Here is a 19,837-nt window from a genome sequence, read left to right as displayed (position 1 = left end):
TCTAATGGATACTCGTTTCATGATGTTACTATTTCTTGTCTTTTTTTTTTTTTTCTTTTTTTTATAATCTTAACGGTCGTCTGGTACCCAAAGATTTTTTTTTTTATCCTGTGTAAATTTTGAAAATTCGTCGATTTTTGATAGGCAAAAATTTTCTCTTTCAAGAAAATTAATACTTTAATAGGGCTACGGTTAGGTTTCATTTGGTTAACTATTTAGATATAACAAATCGAGCAAATTACTGTAGCCGTTTAAGATACCATTTGTGTACTCAAACAGAGTAACTCGTAAGCTGTTAAATTTATTCTGTATAGTATTTTCTAGAACGGTTTATTTTATTAAAAAATACAAAAACGTTAGTGCTAAACTGTTATTTAAGGCAATTACCATTTTTTGGTATTATTGTACTGTATTACAGGGCAATGTAACCTAGTTATAAAACTACGGTAGTATAGCCTAATAGATAGTAGAAAACTATTCGGGTTTTACTGAACGAAAATGTAAAACTATGAATGAAAGCGGTGACTAGTATAATGAACGTCTATCCATATTGAGCGTAAGTGTGTAAGTATTTTATATGTAAAAAATAAGAAATATAAAGTTATTAATGTTGAAATAAAAGATATACTGTAATTTCATTCATCTTATTCTTAGTCTACTGTCACTTAGTCTACTGTCACTATAGCCATAGACTACAATGGCACTACAGGACAGTACCAAACTACTTTTGTTTGGCATGATAGCGACTGTGTAAACTTTTTTTTTTCTTTTACCGAAATAATCTATCAATACTTGAAATTAACATTATATAAAACAGCTTCCACGTTGTGCTTGGGCACTCATTTTGTCTAAAAAGACCTTCTTCGGATTAAATATCCGAAATTCACACATCTATAGTATTAATGAAATTTACAGATGGATATTAAACAATGAGACCTAAACGAAACGTACCAGACAGACTAGGCTAGTTCAGTAGTTCAGTATTTTTCTTACAACGTTGGGATACTATGAAGAACAAGAACTATTAATTCTGGCCAAATACCAATAGATCAATTAAAATTCAGCGTCAGAGTCAAACCGAAAAACCCCGAAAAGCTATGATACGTTAGGAAGATTCAAGTAAAGAAGACGGAACGAATGTAAATTTTGTTAATTATAGTATCTAGGGGCCAAAGAGACTTTTAGTAAAGTATTTTATGTAGCGATTACAGTATGCAAGACTAATAGGCTTTGCCTTCTTCCCACACATAGAACTAAACGAACAACGAGTTATGCCATATTTGCTAATCGTTTTGTACAAATTTAAGAGTATTGCAAGACGCAGTTGTTACCGCTACCATCGTCTCAACTTTACTCTGATATATTTAAAGCACCAACAAAGTTATTTTAATAGTTTGAATTCTCTAAGCAATTTTATTTTGGTACACGTTACGGAAGTAATAGAATTAAGATATTTTTGGATTACCTTAATCCATGATAACCCATAAACATTTGACAAATATTTTACAATAAAACAAGAAATCTTTTTATTTATAAATTTATTGGCTAATTAGGTAAAACACTACCTAGCATATCTTCTAAACATGAAGATCTGTCAAACTGAATAAAACTGGAAAAAACATTTGCTTGTACGGCAAAATAAAATAAATATCCGTAGTCGTCAACATTAAAAATGTGTAGTCTCAACAACAGTGATGTTTTACCACTAACTCTATACTTCTTTGCACTTATATAAATAAATATTTTAACTTTTCCATAAAAAGTAAATGGTTCGTTATAAAAAAAAGTAAATAATTCGTATTAAAACATAAGTTATGTAAAAAAAAGTAGTTCTACTTTAATATCCAATTCAAACTACAAAATTGGCTAAGAGAAGATAACCCTACATTACTTCATAACCCTACTTTAACTTTATAAGTTTTTTTTTTTTAAATATAAAGTATATTAATATACCTTAAGCAGTCAAGAGTAACACTAAATCTTTGGCATATATTATCAGTTTAGAACTTGAAAACATAAAAGACAAAACTAAGTTTGTGTGCCCCCACTTGCAATCCTATTTACAATCTGGAACATTAATATTAGTCTTACATTTATAGTCTAGATTGAGGTCAAAATTTAACATTAAAAACTTTCAAGATAAAGACTTGGGGTAAAATTCTTCAATCATGGGCAATCTCAAGTCCCAGGTCAGCTCAGGTGGTTCCGAAATCACAGACTCGGCAATGGCACTAGACAGAATTTCTGCAGTCTTGAATTCCTTCTCCAAAGATGGTCTGTCTCGACACGTTGTATCAGCAGAATCCCTTAGTACAGTATTTTCATCAGGGGAGGATTTTTTAGAGTTTATGACAAAGCCTGAACCAAGATCCCTCCACCAAGACTCTCTATTTAAACTATTTCTACCCATGGCTACAGACGACACACTGCGCCAAGGATTTACGTCAAAGTTTCCTCCCCAGTCAATGCCAGTAGTACCAAACAACGGACTATCTGCCTCTTCATCTACTTTGGTATTTAAGTTGAATCTTGATTCTTGGGAAGAATCAAGCAATTCGTTAAACATGAAGGGGTCCTCACAAATGTTACTATGAGGGAAACCTGGAGAATATTGGGGAGATTCTGTAAGAAGAGGATCAGTAGGTAAAGACACTTCCGGCGAACTGCTTAATACACCCGTGTGTGTTCGAGAAAAGAGGTTTTTGCAGATATTCTGTTGGACTGAAGGTGGTGAGAGCGAGTGATCCATGGAAGCCTCTCTATTTTCAGCAGATGGTGATGGAAAAGATAATTCCATGTAGGCTAAAGAACTCTTAAGAGCACTATTGTCGAAGGACTTTTGAGGCGATTGTAAATTTCTTTTTATCTGTTCTGCATTTTCTATAGCGCCGTAGTTTTCAAGTTTTAAATCTTCGTCCAGGGGAGACTTATAACTCAGACCTATTGACTCTAGCAAATTATTCATCGATGTACCAAAGCATTCATAATTTCCCTGAAGATTAGGTTTGGCAAATGGGACAACAGCAACAATGTCCTCTGCATCATGTATAAAATGACAACGAGTACCATATTGACAGTAACCAATAGAGTGGTAACTACGACATTGCTCAGTTTTGTATTTGTGGTGCCGAGGAATTAATCTTAGTTCTTCTTGTCCGTGAGCAAAAGTACACGCTGCCCCAAACCTGTAATTTTGGAAAACTTTTTAATAGAAATAACAAATCAGCATGTACTATGCAGTTAGTCAAAAAACAATAAAGAGTTAAGAAATATTTGAATTTATAACCAATTTAGGAACTTATAAGTTTCCTACGTGAAAACTTGTCAAAAGTTAAGTACAAACAAAATAAGACTTAAAATGAAGGTACAAAACATTGAATTCCTCTTTAATAAATTTAAATTCTCCAAAGATTCAAACATTTGTTAGAGACCGATCATATTTTAAATTAGATGACAGTTCTACAGATATCCGCTACAAATAAGCTACTTTTGACCAGCAATATACTGGAACGAATGGTTTCTCAAAACAGTTGAATGCTGATTTTGAGGTCAAGTTTGTTTAAAAACTACTGAAGGGATAAAGTATACGAACCAAGTTAAGCAGTTAGTAGAACTGGTAATGCAGCCGTTACCTTACCTGCAATGTCCCCCCTCTTCGTGTGCCCTGCAGAGCTCAGTCTTGAATCTAAGAGGATTTGAGGGGCGAGCTGGAATTGGCCTGTCAGTTTTATTAATAGCCCCCTTCGCGGTTTGAGAATTTTCTTTGGATTCCTTAGACTTCTTCTCATCCAGAGTTTCTTTAGCCTCAACCAACTGAGCCTTCTCCTTTTTAGATAACTTTAAATGATTTCCATTATTAAAAATTGAATTAAAAACTTTAGTTTGTTTGTCTGTTATACTGGAGAACTTCTCCTCGTCTATGACCCTCGCAAATCTCACTGAAGTTTCGTTTAACTTCAGAACAAGATTCTCTGTAGAAGATGGTAGAACAGCTTTTTGCGTTTTCTCTGCATTTGAAGAACGGGGCTTGTGTGAACGCCTTCTCCTCCCATATGGAGTTTGGCTCTTACCTGAAATACTTTGTCTCTCGTTCCTGGAAGAAATTTAAGCAATAAATATATTTGTCAATTTTCGAAAAAAAAAAAAAGCCTAGTACATTTCAATAACAATTGCTCAAGTGGAGTGGCAGACAACTTAAAATAACCATTTATGTTTACATTAGCTTTCAACTAATATTAAAATATGATCGAGAGCAAAAGAATAAAAGTGAAAAAAATAAAGCAAATTAATGCAAAAACTAAATTTCAAATGTTTAGTTACTTGGGCATGCTCTTAACACTGATTATTTCACCAAACTTATACTAGGCTCCACAAAGCACTAGATGAGTTGGAAGATCCAGGAATACGTAGCCGAGGACTATAAAGAGAAGTAAAAAAAATATGAATAGATAAATATTTATTTAAAAGCTCAAGATAAGTGAATGGCGAGATCTAACCGAGACTGCGTCAATATGCGTAGGAAGTGATGATGGCTCGGTATTGACTAAGAGGTGGTGGACGAGGGAAATTTACTTATTACTTCTAAATGTTTTAGATTTGTTCCTTAACGGAATACGAACCATCATCCCTCATCATATCTCATCGCGCCAGCGTCAAACCCGATGGAGGGCGTTGTCGAACTAGCATCCTTTTTTATAGGAAGACTCGCTGCTTGGCGAGTATTAATCACCGACGAACCGAACTGGCTGGTTCTTTCTTTGGAAAAACGTGCCTTTCTGGTCCCCTCTCGGGAGCAAGAGCAACGACACCAGAAACTTCCCATGACTTTCATTATGTACGAGAGGAATGGTAGGGCCTGCCCGAGACTAATTTCACAGTCAGCTGAAAAACCTCTTCCCTTGATGGGCTAGTTAGTCCAGAATAGTACACCTGTATGACTACCAATGGGTTTGTATAAGTTCTGCCCTCTGACCTCTCGTTAGGAAGGATGGGAGGGATATTTATTCATGAAAAAAAACAGAACTCAAGAGGTGTAACTTACCTGCATAATGACAAATCCAACATTTAAGATTCAGCTTTTGTTCAAGAGAGGAGCAAGAAAATAAAATAGAGCCAATTATTCTTACCATTCATTCCAAACTTGCATTTACAATTAACCATTATACACTCTGCTTCACAGGACACCCCCTCCAGTCTCGTGGTAGAGCTGGGCTAGCTACACAATGCTCGAGCAGCCATCGCTGGACCAAGCACAAAAGTATCAAGGGGCTTTTGGTTTACTCCCGAATATAAAAGGCCCTGTAGGTGGTTTGGCATGGACAAACCCAAGGCCAATAGAATAACCACCCTTCCACACCACACAATTTAGTTATTTACGAGTAATCCGTCAGGTCTAAGCTCTGTGCACGAAAAGGGAAGTATGTAAAAGTTACACACGAAGTTCCATACAGGTTACGTGGTGTTTAGTCTTTAATACAGTTGAGATGAACCTAAATACACTAAAAATTTATCAAATTGGAAACGGTTACCCATGTACTACAGAACCTATTAGAATTGTAAATATATGATAATCTAATTAGTTGAATAATGAACCATATATTTTTCTATTCTTTGTATTTAATCCATTTTAGTTCAAAGAGTTGTCCTACCTTCCCAACAAATTTATAGGGGATCCCAGTGAGAAACTGGGAATTTTAAGTAGGGAAACACCAAAAACAGTGATTTGTAAAAATATAAATATTTAGAAATGATAAAGATAACCAGTTAAAAGCTACATGGTTCGTAGAGATGGCGGTCAATTAAAAGTAACTCAATTTGGCTACCTATAATTGACATCACACCCCGCGATGTCTTTAGCTCCGTTGAGGATAGCTCCGCTCGCAAATTAACCATTTTATTGCTCCTCTGGTCAGGTTGCACATGCTAATCACGCGAGTCACATTTCTTTTATCTTCACATCAAAAGTTGCATATTACCAACGGGTTTTAAATTTACACCAATTTCGAAACAGATCAAGTTTCCCTGAGAAGTCTTTCAAAGGTTTTCATGCTGGAACTGGAGCGGAGGAGAAAATAGTTTTTGTAGAAAAAAATAAGCATCCGGGAACTTACGCATAAATATTTGACACATCGTAATTACTTCAAAAGGCCAGCTACTAAATGTCGTACAAAAACGCAAAGCTGCCAAAATAGAATGCAAGCAACTCATGCGCAGTACCCACACAAAAGTCTTTCAAAAGTGAAGAAAGAAATTACAAAGTTAAATACTATACAAATTTTAATCGATAGATTCAAAGTAATAATGTCGCAGCCCCCATTAGTCAGGAAAATACGATGTAATAGTTTCGCTAGAAATCTAAAATTATATTAACCGTTAAAATTATTAACGGGTTTAAAAGACGACAAAACAAGATTTATACAAATTTTTTAAAAAGTCATATCAAAAAGAGCCGTGTAAATTCTTGTGTATAAAATGTTATACTGAATGTAAAGTTTGCTGTAATTAAGAATAAAATGCCTAGTCCTGTCCTGACTTGAGAATTCCAATTAGAAACTTAATCTTGCAGTGCCACGATATTCAAGATTAGAAATAGTTTGCGACACGCTGTGGGATTAAGTGCTCAAATATTTGGAAGTGATAATCAGAGGAGCGCCATATAGATGGCCTTCGGTCAAATAAACAATCATTATTAGTAATAAGAACTATATAAATCTATCTTTAGTATTTGCACCGCTCTGATGAAAGGCTTGATACAATTAGGGATACGAACAAAGTCAATCCTTTCAAAGTTTCACAGTGAAAGAAGATTTAAAATTAGCCGAATTCTTATAGCCTTATCCATACTAATGGTCAGAAATTTACAAAACCACACGCAGGCTAGTTTGAGAGTCATACGTATTAGTTACCATGAGATTAAAGTATAATTACTAGCAATTTATACCACATCCCTTGAATAATTGAATATGCTCCACCCTGGTTTACTTAGCTGAAAAATTAAATTGTTTGCAAGCTCGTGTGAAATTGGCTAAGGGTCAAGGATATGCTGCACATGCTAATATGTATAATCATGGGGATATTTTTGCTTTCAGGGAAGCAACAACAGCTAAATAGCAAACTGAAAGTTACGAAAGCAATCGATTACTGGAATACAAAAAATAAAAAATTATCTAAAAAAAAAAAAATCTAAGTGTAACTGCAGTCCTGGGGGAACTTTGTGAATCTTGCACAGGTATACTTAGAAGCACTGGATTAGTTCAAAACTAACAAATGATAAAGTTGTATAAAAACTTTATAAAGCTCCCACCATCGATCGCAGTAGTAGTAACCTAATATTAATCTCACTTAAGTAAACTACGGCCTTTAGACTAAAACGGTTCATATTTTAGTTTGTCCAAAAACAAAGCGTTATACCGCCGCCCCTCGTGCTACAGAAAAACATTCCCAAAGAGCCACGAATTCCAGTTTCACTAGAAATTAAAGAATACTTTCCACAAGTCACCTTACGAGTTTTCAACAGCTTGTCAACAGCTTTCAGTAAACTACATATACAGGACAAGAAAATATAGCCTAGTAAAACCATAAAAAACATTAATTGTAAGTTCTCATAACTAAACCTACACAAACTTTCTTAGGAAGACTTGGAACTTCAAATTATCATCATACTCAAACGGGGAACCAAAAACATAAAATTTGATTAGCCTTCAAAGTATTTTACCCCTTAAAGAAAAGAAAAAAATAAATAAAAATCTTGCGTTTTTTTTTCAATCGAATAAAAAGACTTGTGAATATAAACAAGCAAAGTAAACCTTTTAACTAAATGATACGACCTAGTAGTTTGTTCTGTTTGATGCAAAATAAGTCTGACCAACATAGTCCACATTTTCAACAATAACTTTCTTGGTAATTGCCAACAAGGTAGGATTACAAATAAGGCAAATTCTTTAATGAAAATTGCATGTCCCATGAATTCAGGACAACAGCCTCGAAGAACTTGACTAGAATAAGGTAGTAGCCTCATTTCGTAGGCTGCATTTCACCACAAGTAGTTCGAAGATGAATTGGCACGTATTAACTACTCACTCTAGATTTGGAATTAAAAAAAGAAAAAAAAAAGTAAAATAAAAAAAAAGAAAAAAAAACGGTGAACCTATACATAATAAATGGGATAGGATTGTGAATTAAGAAATATCAACAGAGTAAAACCATGCTCTACTAATGTGAAAGAGTAAAAGGTATCCACACATCAATACCTTGGACATACTATACTCTAATAAGTTAAACCCTTAAATCCTGCAGCTCTTCATATCAGATTTGTACATGAATATTAATTTTTATAAAACAGGAAAGTAGCCATCAGCAAGTAACATGAGAAGATAGTTCCTATGCTAGGGGAACAATGACAACGGACTTATTTTTTAGACATAATAAACGATGATTAAAAACAGAACACCATTGGCACATAAATGCAATAACAATAAACCCAGACTCACCTCATGGTTAATTTCTTTTGTTAATTCTTCCTCCCCTTCCAATACTGTACCGTCAGGAACTACCGAGAGATCTTCACTGACTCACGAGAAATAATATACCGAAATTCATAGCTCGGTTTTAACTTCTATTCAGGAACATCGTTTCAAAGGGCCGGGAGATCTAACCAGCCGTTTCCTTCCAAGCTAGTAAGGCAGTTACGTTGTTCTCAATTGGTTCTTTAAGTTGCTATGTAAATTTTATTCTCTTATCGATATAGATAGGCCTACTGATATATCAAAAATTAATTTATGTTGAATTATGTCAGTAATGAATTCATTTGATGACTACAATAATGAATTGAAAAATATGTTATAACCTACATGCTGAAATACGTAAACAACACCAGGAATTCTGTGATGAGACATCAAATTTAATGTAAAAAGAAAGGTAGGCTTGTTTGTTAAATACTCATATCTCTCTCTCTCTCTCTCTCTCTCTCTCTCTCTCTCTCTCTCTCTCTCTCTCTCTCTCTCTCTCTCTCTCTTTTTATATATATATATATATATATATATATATATATATATATATATATATGTATGTATGTATGTATGTATGTATATGTATATATATATATATATATATATATATATATATATATATATATATAAACTCTTACTCTATATCTATGAATTAAGGTTCACTCTAAAAAAATTATATTGTAATTTAAGTAATTTCCGCTTAATTTTCTCATTTTATTAAAAAAATAAAATTTACTTTATTTAGGTTAAATTATAGTCGAATATCCTTCCTAATGATTAAAAACAAACATTAAATGAGTTAGTCTTTCGTTTTTTGAGTAATATTTATGTGCAATACTAATGTACGGAGAGCATGGGTACGTTAGACAAATGGACACTTCAAACAACGAGCATCTAACAGACGTTTCCATTAAAAAGTCTATAAATTTCAAAAATACAGAAGGCACAGAGTTTCACTAGGGTTGCGGTAGCATATAGAACACATCATTGTCTCGCAATTTCTTGGACGGGAGTTAAAGACTCTCTAGTAGTGTCAACAATCTCACCGTCCTTATGAGTAAGGGATGGTTGGTTTTGGGGATCATATAGTTCCACTTGAGTCATCAGTTGCCATTCCCTTGGCCTCCCTGGTCCCAACATCGGTAGATAGTAACACGGTCGCCGATCATATGTATATATGGTCGGTCTCCTAGACATTGTCCTGTCCCTTCCTTCTGCCACTTTAAACTATCAAGCTAAGGATGGGGTGTTTGAGGATCCTATAGGTCTATCTGCTGAGTCATGAGTAGCCATTGCCTGGCTCTCCTTGGTCCTAGCTTGGGTGGAGAGGGGGCTTGGGTGCTGATCATATGTATATATGGTCAGTCTTTAAAACATTGTTCTGCTTGATAGGGCAATGTCACTGTCTCTTGCCACTGCTATTGATGAGCGGCCTTTAAACAGAGAATGGAGATAAAGAAGTAATGTATACGGCATTGCGAAAGCTGGAACGCTTATACAAAAATATCTAAAGAGCTTTATAGCAATGGCAGAGAAAATTACAGTGTATATCACTAACACAAAACGGTAACCAAGTGGCAGAATCAAAGGATGTCCAAATTGGAAACTAGAGTAGAGAGTTCACACCAGGACCGATATTTCCTTTAGAATATTTCTAATACTGACGGGCAACCTTTCAACTATGACCTAAGGAAATAAGCCATGAATTAAGAGTGGTGTTCAGAATGATAGGTTAGTTTGAAGGACATTTTGCTTAAGCGTCATACACAGCACCTGTCATAATAGCTCAGGGGCAAGAAAGATATCTTAGAAAATCCCTTAGAATCAAAATCCTATTACTCTTGATGGAACTGATTAACAATTGCATGTAATACGTTATCCATAAATGTTGTAACGCCAGTTTAGTAATCAATCAATTTTAAATGAAACCATAAAATAAAGAATTGTTTTGGAAAAATTCGAGGGGACAATATTACATTTTTTATAAAGATGATAGAGGAAAAACACATGATTAATAATAGCAGTTAAATGAATGAAACCCTGCTTAAAAGATTTAGAATAAACATGGCACTCCTTTTATGATGGTTTAGATGGCAAAGATATTACAACAATATTAAGTAAAAATAAATAGCGTGTAAGAATAGGATAAACGTCACACATCATACTATACTTCCTTCATGTATATTATGGTTATTCACGCAGAGGAAGCATATAAACAGTCTAGTGTAAATGTGACTGACGCCTTTCGGAAAGAAAAACTGTTAGCAGTAGTCGATAATAAAATTGGAAATTATGGGAATTCTTCCCATGACTCTGGTTGAACTGGGAAGAATGAGACTACATGCACGTTTTCATGTGTATGTGTTCTTTATGCTGATTTATTTTGTTATTTTCTTATATGTTAATAAATGTAGTAATAACGCAACAAGACAAAAACTCATTTCATTCGAGTAACGTACAGTTTTATGATATTCTAATGACTCCCATTTGCACATTCACAGTATAACAAGGGACACTCGGTCTACGTTTGCTACTGACAAAGAAAGAAAAGAGAATAGAAAACTAGATAAATTGACTAACTCTCAGGATGCTGAAAAGAAAAAAATATTTTTTAAAGAATTGACTGCATATTTTGGCTGTAAAAAGAGAATTACATTAACATGAAATATAAAAAATTGTGTTGTTCAAAGAAAACTATATCAACAAAAAATATAGATAATTAACAAATAATACATAAAAAAGGATATATCTTTGTATTGAATGTAAGTTCAAGTTCATAATCTGCACCCAACGTACTCTTCAAACAGAGTGCCACGCGAAAGTAAACTCTGGAGCCGGCATTTACCGAGTGTCATATAAACGCTCAGAGCCTCAGACGCTCTATTGACTCATTTCTTTATATTCCTTGATGCCAACAGTGTCTCATAAGACTCGCGCGGACTCGGTGGTGTTGTCATGTGCTCTCTCATCACTCGGATAAATTAATTCGATCTAGATGTGTGATCTCATAGTGCATACAGGATTTACCAACTTCACAAAGATTCTTTATCGGTCATGTAAGTAACAAGTGTCCTGCAGTATATTTCATGGGAAATTGATGGCAATGTCTTAAAGATAGCATGAAAACGTTGGGCTAGAATTGTTGCAAACAAAATTTAGTGCATTGACTTTATTATTCTTAGTCTAAACAATGCTTTCGCGAAGAGAAGGCTGGTGTCCTTTAAATTGCCATTGGTTGAAAGAGAATTTAAACACTCAATTTACTTGTACTTTTACTCACGTGTCCACTTATATACACATCCATATACATAGGATATATATATATATATATATATATATATATATATATATATATATATATATATTTATGTATAAATATATATATATATATATATATATATATATATATATATATATATATATATACTTGCATACAAATATGTATATATATATATATGTACACAGCGGATATATATATATATGTATATATATATATATATATACTGTATATATATATATATATATATATATATATACATATACATATATATATATATATATATATATATATATATATATATATATATATTGCGTGTGTACGAGAATGCGTGTAAGTTGTTTTTTTTTTTTTTTTGTACAGTATGCTATTTATTTGAAAAGAAACGTATATAAACACACGATCCAAGCAGTTTCCTAATTTATACTTATAACAAAAATCACAAAGTGCATCTCGACGTCGTTTCATAGAAGTATTGCTTTCGAAGGACCATGACTGCATTCTAGAATTACCGTTAAAATGTCACATTTAAATACACTTATGTGCAAAATTCAGTACACTTTTATATTACAGGGTCATCCTCCTTCGTGCAGACTGCTCTATGCATACAAAAACACTCACACGTTCGCGCTCAAACACAAACATGCAAATGAACACACACATAGGTTATATATGCATATACTGTATATATATATATATATATATATATATATATATATATATATATATATACATATCTATATCTATATCTATATATACATATATATATATATATATATATATATATATATATATTGTTGTGTATGTAGTTATGAATCATAGGTAAAGTACCCTCAATTATTATGGTAGAAGCTGAGTCAAAGTACCAGCCACACTTCGAGATACTACTAATAGACATTTTCGGTATCTTTTATGGACTGACAATGCAGTTTTATATCGAATCTTCCTCTGGATATGACTCTTTTGTTTCCTTACATGTTCTCTATTTCTGCACACCTGGCAACACCAAGCATAACACCTGACAGTCTCTCTCAAGTACATTGCTACCGTTAATTCTATGGAAATAATTAGAGATCTTGACTTATGTGAGATGAATGTATACAACTTCATCAAAAAGCCCTGTACGTAAAAAAAAAAAAAAAAAAATGAAACAAGGAGACATGTTTTGGCAAAATGTTCATCAAAATCTAAAGTAGTATTGGATATCAATAAAATATTGTAATCTTATAACTCGTCGACTAAGAAATCATGCAAATCATCTAGAACGTTTACAAAAAGAATGGATTCTTCATAACCAATTATTTTTATGTTAAAATTAATTTATACTTTTTTTCCGATTGTCGAAAGAATAATATTTTCAAATGAATAAGCAGAACTAATAACTGCTGAAACTTGCAAATTTGCGCAAACAATAACAAGAATATTGGGATAATGGAACGTAGCGGAGTTTAGAGAAGGCCTGTATTGCACAAAAAGCACTTGTGCGTGTAAGCAATGTAAAAGTATTGACCTTGATAACGTTTGCTGTTGGCTGGGCCGTCATGGCGTAGGCCAAGGAGAAGTTAATAGTTAATGCCGTAGGAAGTTTTGTACAGTAGGAACAAACTTGATACAGAAATTAAAGATTAAATTTGGCAGTGATTATTATTTTGTTTTCTTTGTCATATCAATATAGATTTCATCCACAAATGTGAACAGATTTTATGATTTTTTTTTTTTTTGGGGGGGGGGGGCGTTTAAAAGCTCCTGAAAAAGAAAATGTATTAAGACAGTTTTTTAATATATGTACTGTTAAATTGAAATGCATGTGCTGCTACAGTATGATAAATAAGAAACCAATGCACCTCCGGGACTTGATAGATTGGAAACCTCTGCAACTCCTGATACTGTCTCTATCTTTACCTACACCTTCAAGATTTTGTATCTGATACACATTCTTTAACACTCTGAACCCCATTAGACATCTACTTCCGGAAATTTCTACGTCTTGCGCGTAACATTGGGTTTATTTAACACCCAGTAATTTTCAACTTATCTCTTTTCTTTACAATTCATGAATATGAAAATTTTATAAAATGTGGTGATTACATATCAGTGGAAAGGACATTTATTCAGCAATACAATAGAAGATTTTTTTTTATCTTTAATAAAGTGTTTTGTTTTTTAGTACTTAGATGAGTGATATAAATTTACCAAAAAATAAGGCTGGGGGCATAGGTGACCAATCTTTTGGTGAGGGTGAAGCACTCAAAAAGTTCATTTGTTGCTTGTGTTCCATTCGTATACTATTCATCTGTGCTATGAGTGAAAAGTTTCCATTAATTATTAAAAAAAAAAAAATTTCATTTTTTGTTTGGCAGATATTGTGACCAAACTAAAATCTTTTCTCAAAGTAGCTGATAATATATTTCTTTTTTTTTTCAGAATTCTGAAGTAATAATTCAAAGAAGGGCATAAAAGTTACGGACTACAAAAATGCTGAAAGAGACAATTCTTTGGCTGCCATCATTGCTATGGGCGGGGATGTCCAGATACACAGTGTTGTTTCTCATAACTTTGATTGTGTTGTATATTATTCACTGGACTAGAGAGAGACACTACAAACACACTCTCTTCGCCCGACTGGGGATCCCTTACATAAAACCTCATCTTCTTTATGGCAGCATGCATACCCTACACAGTGACACTCTTGCCACAGATATCATGGAAAACTGGATTAAAGAGCATGGAAAAGTGTTCGGATTCTACATAGGTGAAACACCGAACGTAGTCATAGCTGATCTCGATCTGATAAAGCAAGTACTCATAAAAGATTTTCATAATTTTTCGAATAGGCCTAAACTTCCCATCGAAGCCCAGCCGGTGGTAGACACGATCGTGGGCCTTCGAGATCAACGCTGGAAAGATGTTCGCTCCATCTTGGCCCCTACTTTTTCCATGATGAAGATGAAATCAATGACTGGCATCATGAATAGAAGAGTGGATGAGTTTCTACAGATCGTGTCTGAAGGCAGTTTAAAAAACGAGCCCCTAGAGTGGTACACAATTTTTCAGGGCCTAACGCTGGATGTCATAAGTGAATGTGCCTTGGCTATGAAGACCCATTGCCAGAGGGACCAAAATAACGATGAACTGTTCGTTGCTGTCCGTTCATTTTTGAAAAATGCTTTGAATCCGGCTATATTCCTAGCAGTGTATTTTAATGCTTTTGCTAAAATTTTCTCATTCATTAGCAATCAATTAGCTCTCTCTGGGAGAATGACCAACATGATTGTGTCTCACTTGAAAACGGTCATAAGAATAAGAAGAAAAGACATGTCCAAAAAGTATATCGACGTGTTGCAGCTGATGCTCGAAGCTGCCGATACGCAAAACCCAAATGAAATCGAAGAGGACTCTCCTGAGGGTGGAACTGCCAAACACAGTGAGACCAGGAAGCAGCTCACAGACGCTGAAATCATAGCCAATGCCTGGGTGTTCCTTCTTGGGGGCTTTGAAACGACAGCAAACTCACTCACGTCGGCAGCTTATTTGCTAGCTTGTAATCCAGAAGTGCAAGAAAGGCTATATAAGGAACTTTCTAGTGACATTGAAGTAAGTCGTCGTTTCAAGATTTCGTTTTTCTTTATTTATTAATTTGTTTTTGTTTTGTTTTTGTAGCTTGTGAATGATCCATGTCATCGTCTAGGATAATTTGTGTCCTGTTGATAATGCAATGCAACCAAGATATTACAGAAAAAAAGACCCATTACTAAGACCAACTGTGTTGAGAAATCCATATATAGGGAACTATGAAATCATTGGCTTTAATCATCTATATGGAAGGGGAGTTCAATGTATACGAAAGCTGTTATAAGAGAAAATCTCTCTCTCTCTCTCTCTCTCTCTCTCTCTCTCTCTCTCTCTCTCTCTCTCTCTCTCTCTCTCTCTCTCTCTCTCTCTTGAATTCTTATCGAATATTGGCCTTGCTGTTTGTGTTGGTACGGATCTTTTAAACTCACAAATACAGATTTTGAACAACCCTCTTTGGCACGTTATCTAGAATTGAGCAACTAGTGCTTAAGATTTTAATGAAGATTCAAACACTTACTACAATCATCTTGCTTAGCCAAGCTTAAATGAAGTTTATCTGTTTTTTTATGATTAAAAGACATACAGAAAAGCATAAAGATAACCAATTTTGAAAACAAAACTCTCAGATGGAAATTAACGTATATGTCCAAATACATTTTCAGGATATCTAAAAAAATATCAAATTACCTCTAAAACCCACTACTTTCACCTGTATGATACGAAGAAATATATCACGATAAGAGGAAAAATAATCATGAGCTAATTGCAAAAGTGCCAAAGATAAAGATGTTATGCAAAACAGACCAAAGATAATTTCGATGAAAAATCAGAGACATTGCCGCAGAAGTTATTAGGAGCCCATCTACAACGAAGTGTTATACAACATGATGTTATTAATTGCTTTTCATATTAATCCTCTCTCTCTCTCTCTCTCTCTCTCTCTCTCTCTCTCTCTCTCTCTCTCTCTCTCTCTCTCTCTCTCTCTCTCTCTCAATATTGAATGACATGAATTCCTTATCTTAATTAGTGTTTTCCCGTTTCCCTGATGACTTTTCTAAACGTAAAAGTCGTCAGTACATCTAAATGAATAACTGGTTTCCTTAGATTTATAATAATTACATATCTATGAAATTCATGTTGATATTAATAACCCATGTCAACTTAATGTTACCCTGTGACCATCAGACATTCTATCTAATCGGGGCTCACGTCTCGCATATTCAATATCTAACCTGATAAGTTGGCAAATTATCTCGCATCTCAGGAGGACCCAATTCCAGTCATAGTACTGAATAAAGAAAGGTTACAAATGCCGATATTCAACCCTATTTTCATGGCTAATTCGAACGCAAATTACAATATCCTTGATCAAACGTTTAATGTTCAGAAAAGGTTATCATGGAAAGTTAGGGACTACAGTATGTTTGTTGCTCATGTAAACATACAACGAACCTTATAATTCACAAACTATTTTAACGTAGAACAAATGGACAAAATTACTCGACCGTTGAAATACACACACATACATACATACATATATATATATATATATATATATATATATATATATATATATAATTTATATATATATATGTGTGTGTGTGTGTATATGTATATATATACTGAATATATATATATATATATATATATATATATACATATGTATGTATGTATATATATAAATATAAATATATGTATATATATATATATATATATATATATATATATATATATATATATATACATACATATATATATATATATATATATATATATATAGACATATGTATACATATTATATATAGATGTGTATATTTGTAAATATACATATATATATATATATATATATATATATATATAGAGAGAGAGAGAGAGAGAGAGAGAGAGAGAGAGAGAGAGAGAGAGAGAGAGAGAATGTGTAAATATGCGTATGTGTGTATATTATGCTTTCATCCCTTTCACCTTTTGATAAAGCGAGTTCGAAAGAGTCCAGCCTTCTGAATTTTTAACAATTGTTTATGAGTGACGTTGCTATCCACTCTTTTTTTTTTTTCATCTCACCAGGCAATGTTGCTCATTTATTTCTCGGTGGACTAATGATCACTAGAATGTTTGCATTTCGCATCCCTAGCAAAGGTAAGCTGAGTACGTCACCATTCAGATACGTAATCTTGTTTATACAAGATGGGTAGTGTGAGCTCCCACCCCAACATTTTTGGTGTTAATAAGTGTTTTGTGAAGCGTTTGTTATACAGCATACCCTTTTCAATTATGGTTGCGACTCACCACAGACAGCGAACTCTAGTATTTATCTTACTTTTTAGTTCATCAGAAGCTCGGTGAGATTTTAACAGCACACTGCGACCACCCATCAAGTGAGAAACCCGCCAATGTGGGTTATGAGTAGCAGCTAAAAAAGATGCTGCCCTGAATATTTTCATATAGGATTCCTTACAGGAAGTCAACGTAACGCGAAGCTTAACAAAATGCATCATGTTAATTTTTCTCATAGGTTAGAAGTTCAAAATAAGACCACGAGACCAGTGATAGGACTGCAATATATTGGACGTCTGGTCATTGGGAAAAAAATGCTAAAGAAAACAGAAAAGTTTAGCCGAGGAATGAGTGCAAAACATTTGAAGATAACCAATGCTGTTATCGATTACGATGCTCTTGAGGTTAAGATAAGCTATGCCACTATCTTTTTTAAACTACTTTGAAAATTTATACACAATTGCCACTATTGTTTGTTTTACTATTGTGATTTATGTATATACAAATTATTCTTCGTTGATTATTCTTCATTTTCTGTGTGATTTCTTTTCATTTCTTTTTCACTAGTTTTTATTTTCTATATAAGTTCACTTGGTAATTTTTGGGACTTATTCTGAAGAATACTTGTATCTATTGAGTTTCAGTAAAATTAACCTCTCCTATATGATAAAGAGCAAGTGTCTGACTATGTGTGTATATATATATATATATATATATATATATATATATATATATATATATATATATATATTTATATATATATATATGTATATATATATATATATATATATATATATATATATATATATATATCCGGTCACGCCTAGCTCTCCCCGTCCCTCCGGCAGGGAGGGAGAGTGAGCAGTCATACCCTGGTGAGATGGGGTGCGTGTGTGCATATATATCTAAATATTTATCCATCATTTTTACGCGTCTTATACAATAATAATAATAATAATAATAATAATTATTATTATTATTATTATTATTATTATTATTATTATAACTTCCTCGAACATTCAATGTAAAACTGAAAAAAAAACTATAATTACATGCCATGAAAAACAACTGGCAGAGGTCAGGATGCCTGAAAACTTTAAATCAATCAATCAACTGGCAGAGGTCAATGCCAGGAGAGGAATCTTACAAGGGGACTCACTATCCCCACTACTCTTCGTTGTATGATTCCCACTGAAGAAAGGATGTAGTAGAATAACCCACATGATGCTCAGGGTGAACAAAATAATAATAATAATAATAATAATAATAATAATAATAATAATAATAATAATAATAATAATAATAATAATAATGATAATAATAAAAAACTAAAGAAAACAATACAACACTTATTAAAATTCCAAGACTGCGATTGTGATTTATGGAATAATATACAGCAATATTTAAATTTTCTATTTTTACGACCAAAAATATCAACAGCAATAACAATAATTCCGAAGGAAAAATTCAATCAACAAAATGGAAGTTATTTATGTATAATTTATTGAGAAGTAGGTCTCAGCAAAGTTAAAGAATGTGAAATTTTTCATGTGTGTGTGACCGGAATATTTAGGTTAGTTTCCATTTCATTTGCTACAGAATACAGACCTATCTTTTCTTTAAATTGATAAAGAAAGAAATCTCTTGGATGGCCAACGGATTACAATTCTATGTTACCCTACGAGGATGATTTCTTTTGTTAGCAGATAAGAACTAATAATCATCTTCATAGTAACCGGAACATTTTTTTTTATCTAAGATCAGATATATATTGGTTTGGGGTGAGCTCGTCCTAATAGTAAACAAAATCTTATCTGTTAATCAGGAATAGCCTATGTCGTTTTAGTGAGATTTTATCGTATATCTAGATCATCAGTATTCATGGATATAGATAAATTCATTTTGCTGATGTGTTATAAATCAAACCTCTTTTTACCAAATTATTAATGAGAGAGATAGAGAGGTTGCGTAACTTTTAAGGATTAATTAAGTCCATCGATTATGGATTTTCTTATAAGTATCATGCCGCGATCGTGAAGTGATATAACATTGATTTATTGAATCTTGGCCATATGAACCTACGATGAAGTACAAATGTTGTATCGTGAACTTAAAGTCGAAATAAGCTTAACAGCAAGGAGAAAGAGAAAGATTAATCGTATACCTATTCAGTTTAATTTTTTTTTCTTTTTTTTTACTTCGCCAT

The 19,837-nt window shown here is 33.3% G+C and overlaps 2 protein-coding genes across 2 annotated transcripts in view; one reads left to right on the top strand and one right to left on the bottom strand.

Moving 5' to 3' along the window:
• Window positions 1–1,523: 1,523 nt before the first annotated feature.
• On the bottom strand, window positions 1,524–8,612 carry LOC137616573 (uncharacterized). Its single transcript, XM_068346453.1, has 3 exons — window positions 8,490–8,612; window positions 3,638–4,093; window positions 1,524–3,185 (listed from the first exon to the last, which is right to left on the bottom strand). The coding sequence occupies exons 1-3, from the start codon at window positions 8,492–8,494 to the stop codon at window positions 2,135–2,137; spliced, it is 1,512 nt and encodes a 503-aa protein (XP_068202554.1). The 5' UTR covers window positions 8,495–8,612; the 3' UTR covers window positions 1,524–2,134.
• A 2,794-nt stretch (window positions 8,613–11,406) lies between these two features.
• The window catches only part of LOC137616572 (cytochrome P450 3A25-like), a 23,246-nt gene continuing 14,815 nt past the window's right edge, over window positions 11,407–19,837 (top strand). Inside the window, exons 1-2 of the mRNA XM_068346452.1 lie at window positions 11,407–11,563; window positions 14,209–15,378. Coding sequence (XP_068202553.1) covers window positions 14,260–15,378 — 1,119 coding nt within the window. The 5' untranslated portion in view covers window positions 11,407–11,563; window positions 14,209–14,259. The remainder of the gene's footprint in view (window positions 11,564–14,208; window positions 15,379–19,837) is intronic.

This window comes from Palaemon carinicauda, chromosome 22 (genome assembly GCF_036898095.1).
Source record: "Palaemon carinicauda isolate YSFRI2023 chromosome 22, ASM3689809v2, whole genome shotgun sequence".
NCBI lineage: Eukaryota > Metazoa > Arthropoda > Malacostraca > Decapoda > Palaemonidae > Palaemon > Palaemon carinicauda.
The sequence above is the reverse complement of the archived record's forward strand: the minus strand, read 5'-3'. Positions and strand labels throughout refer to the sequence as shown.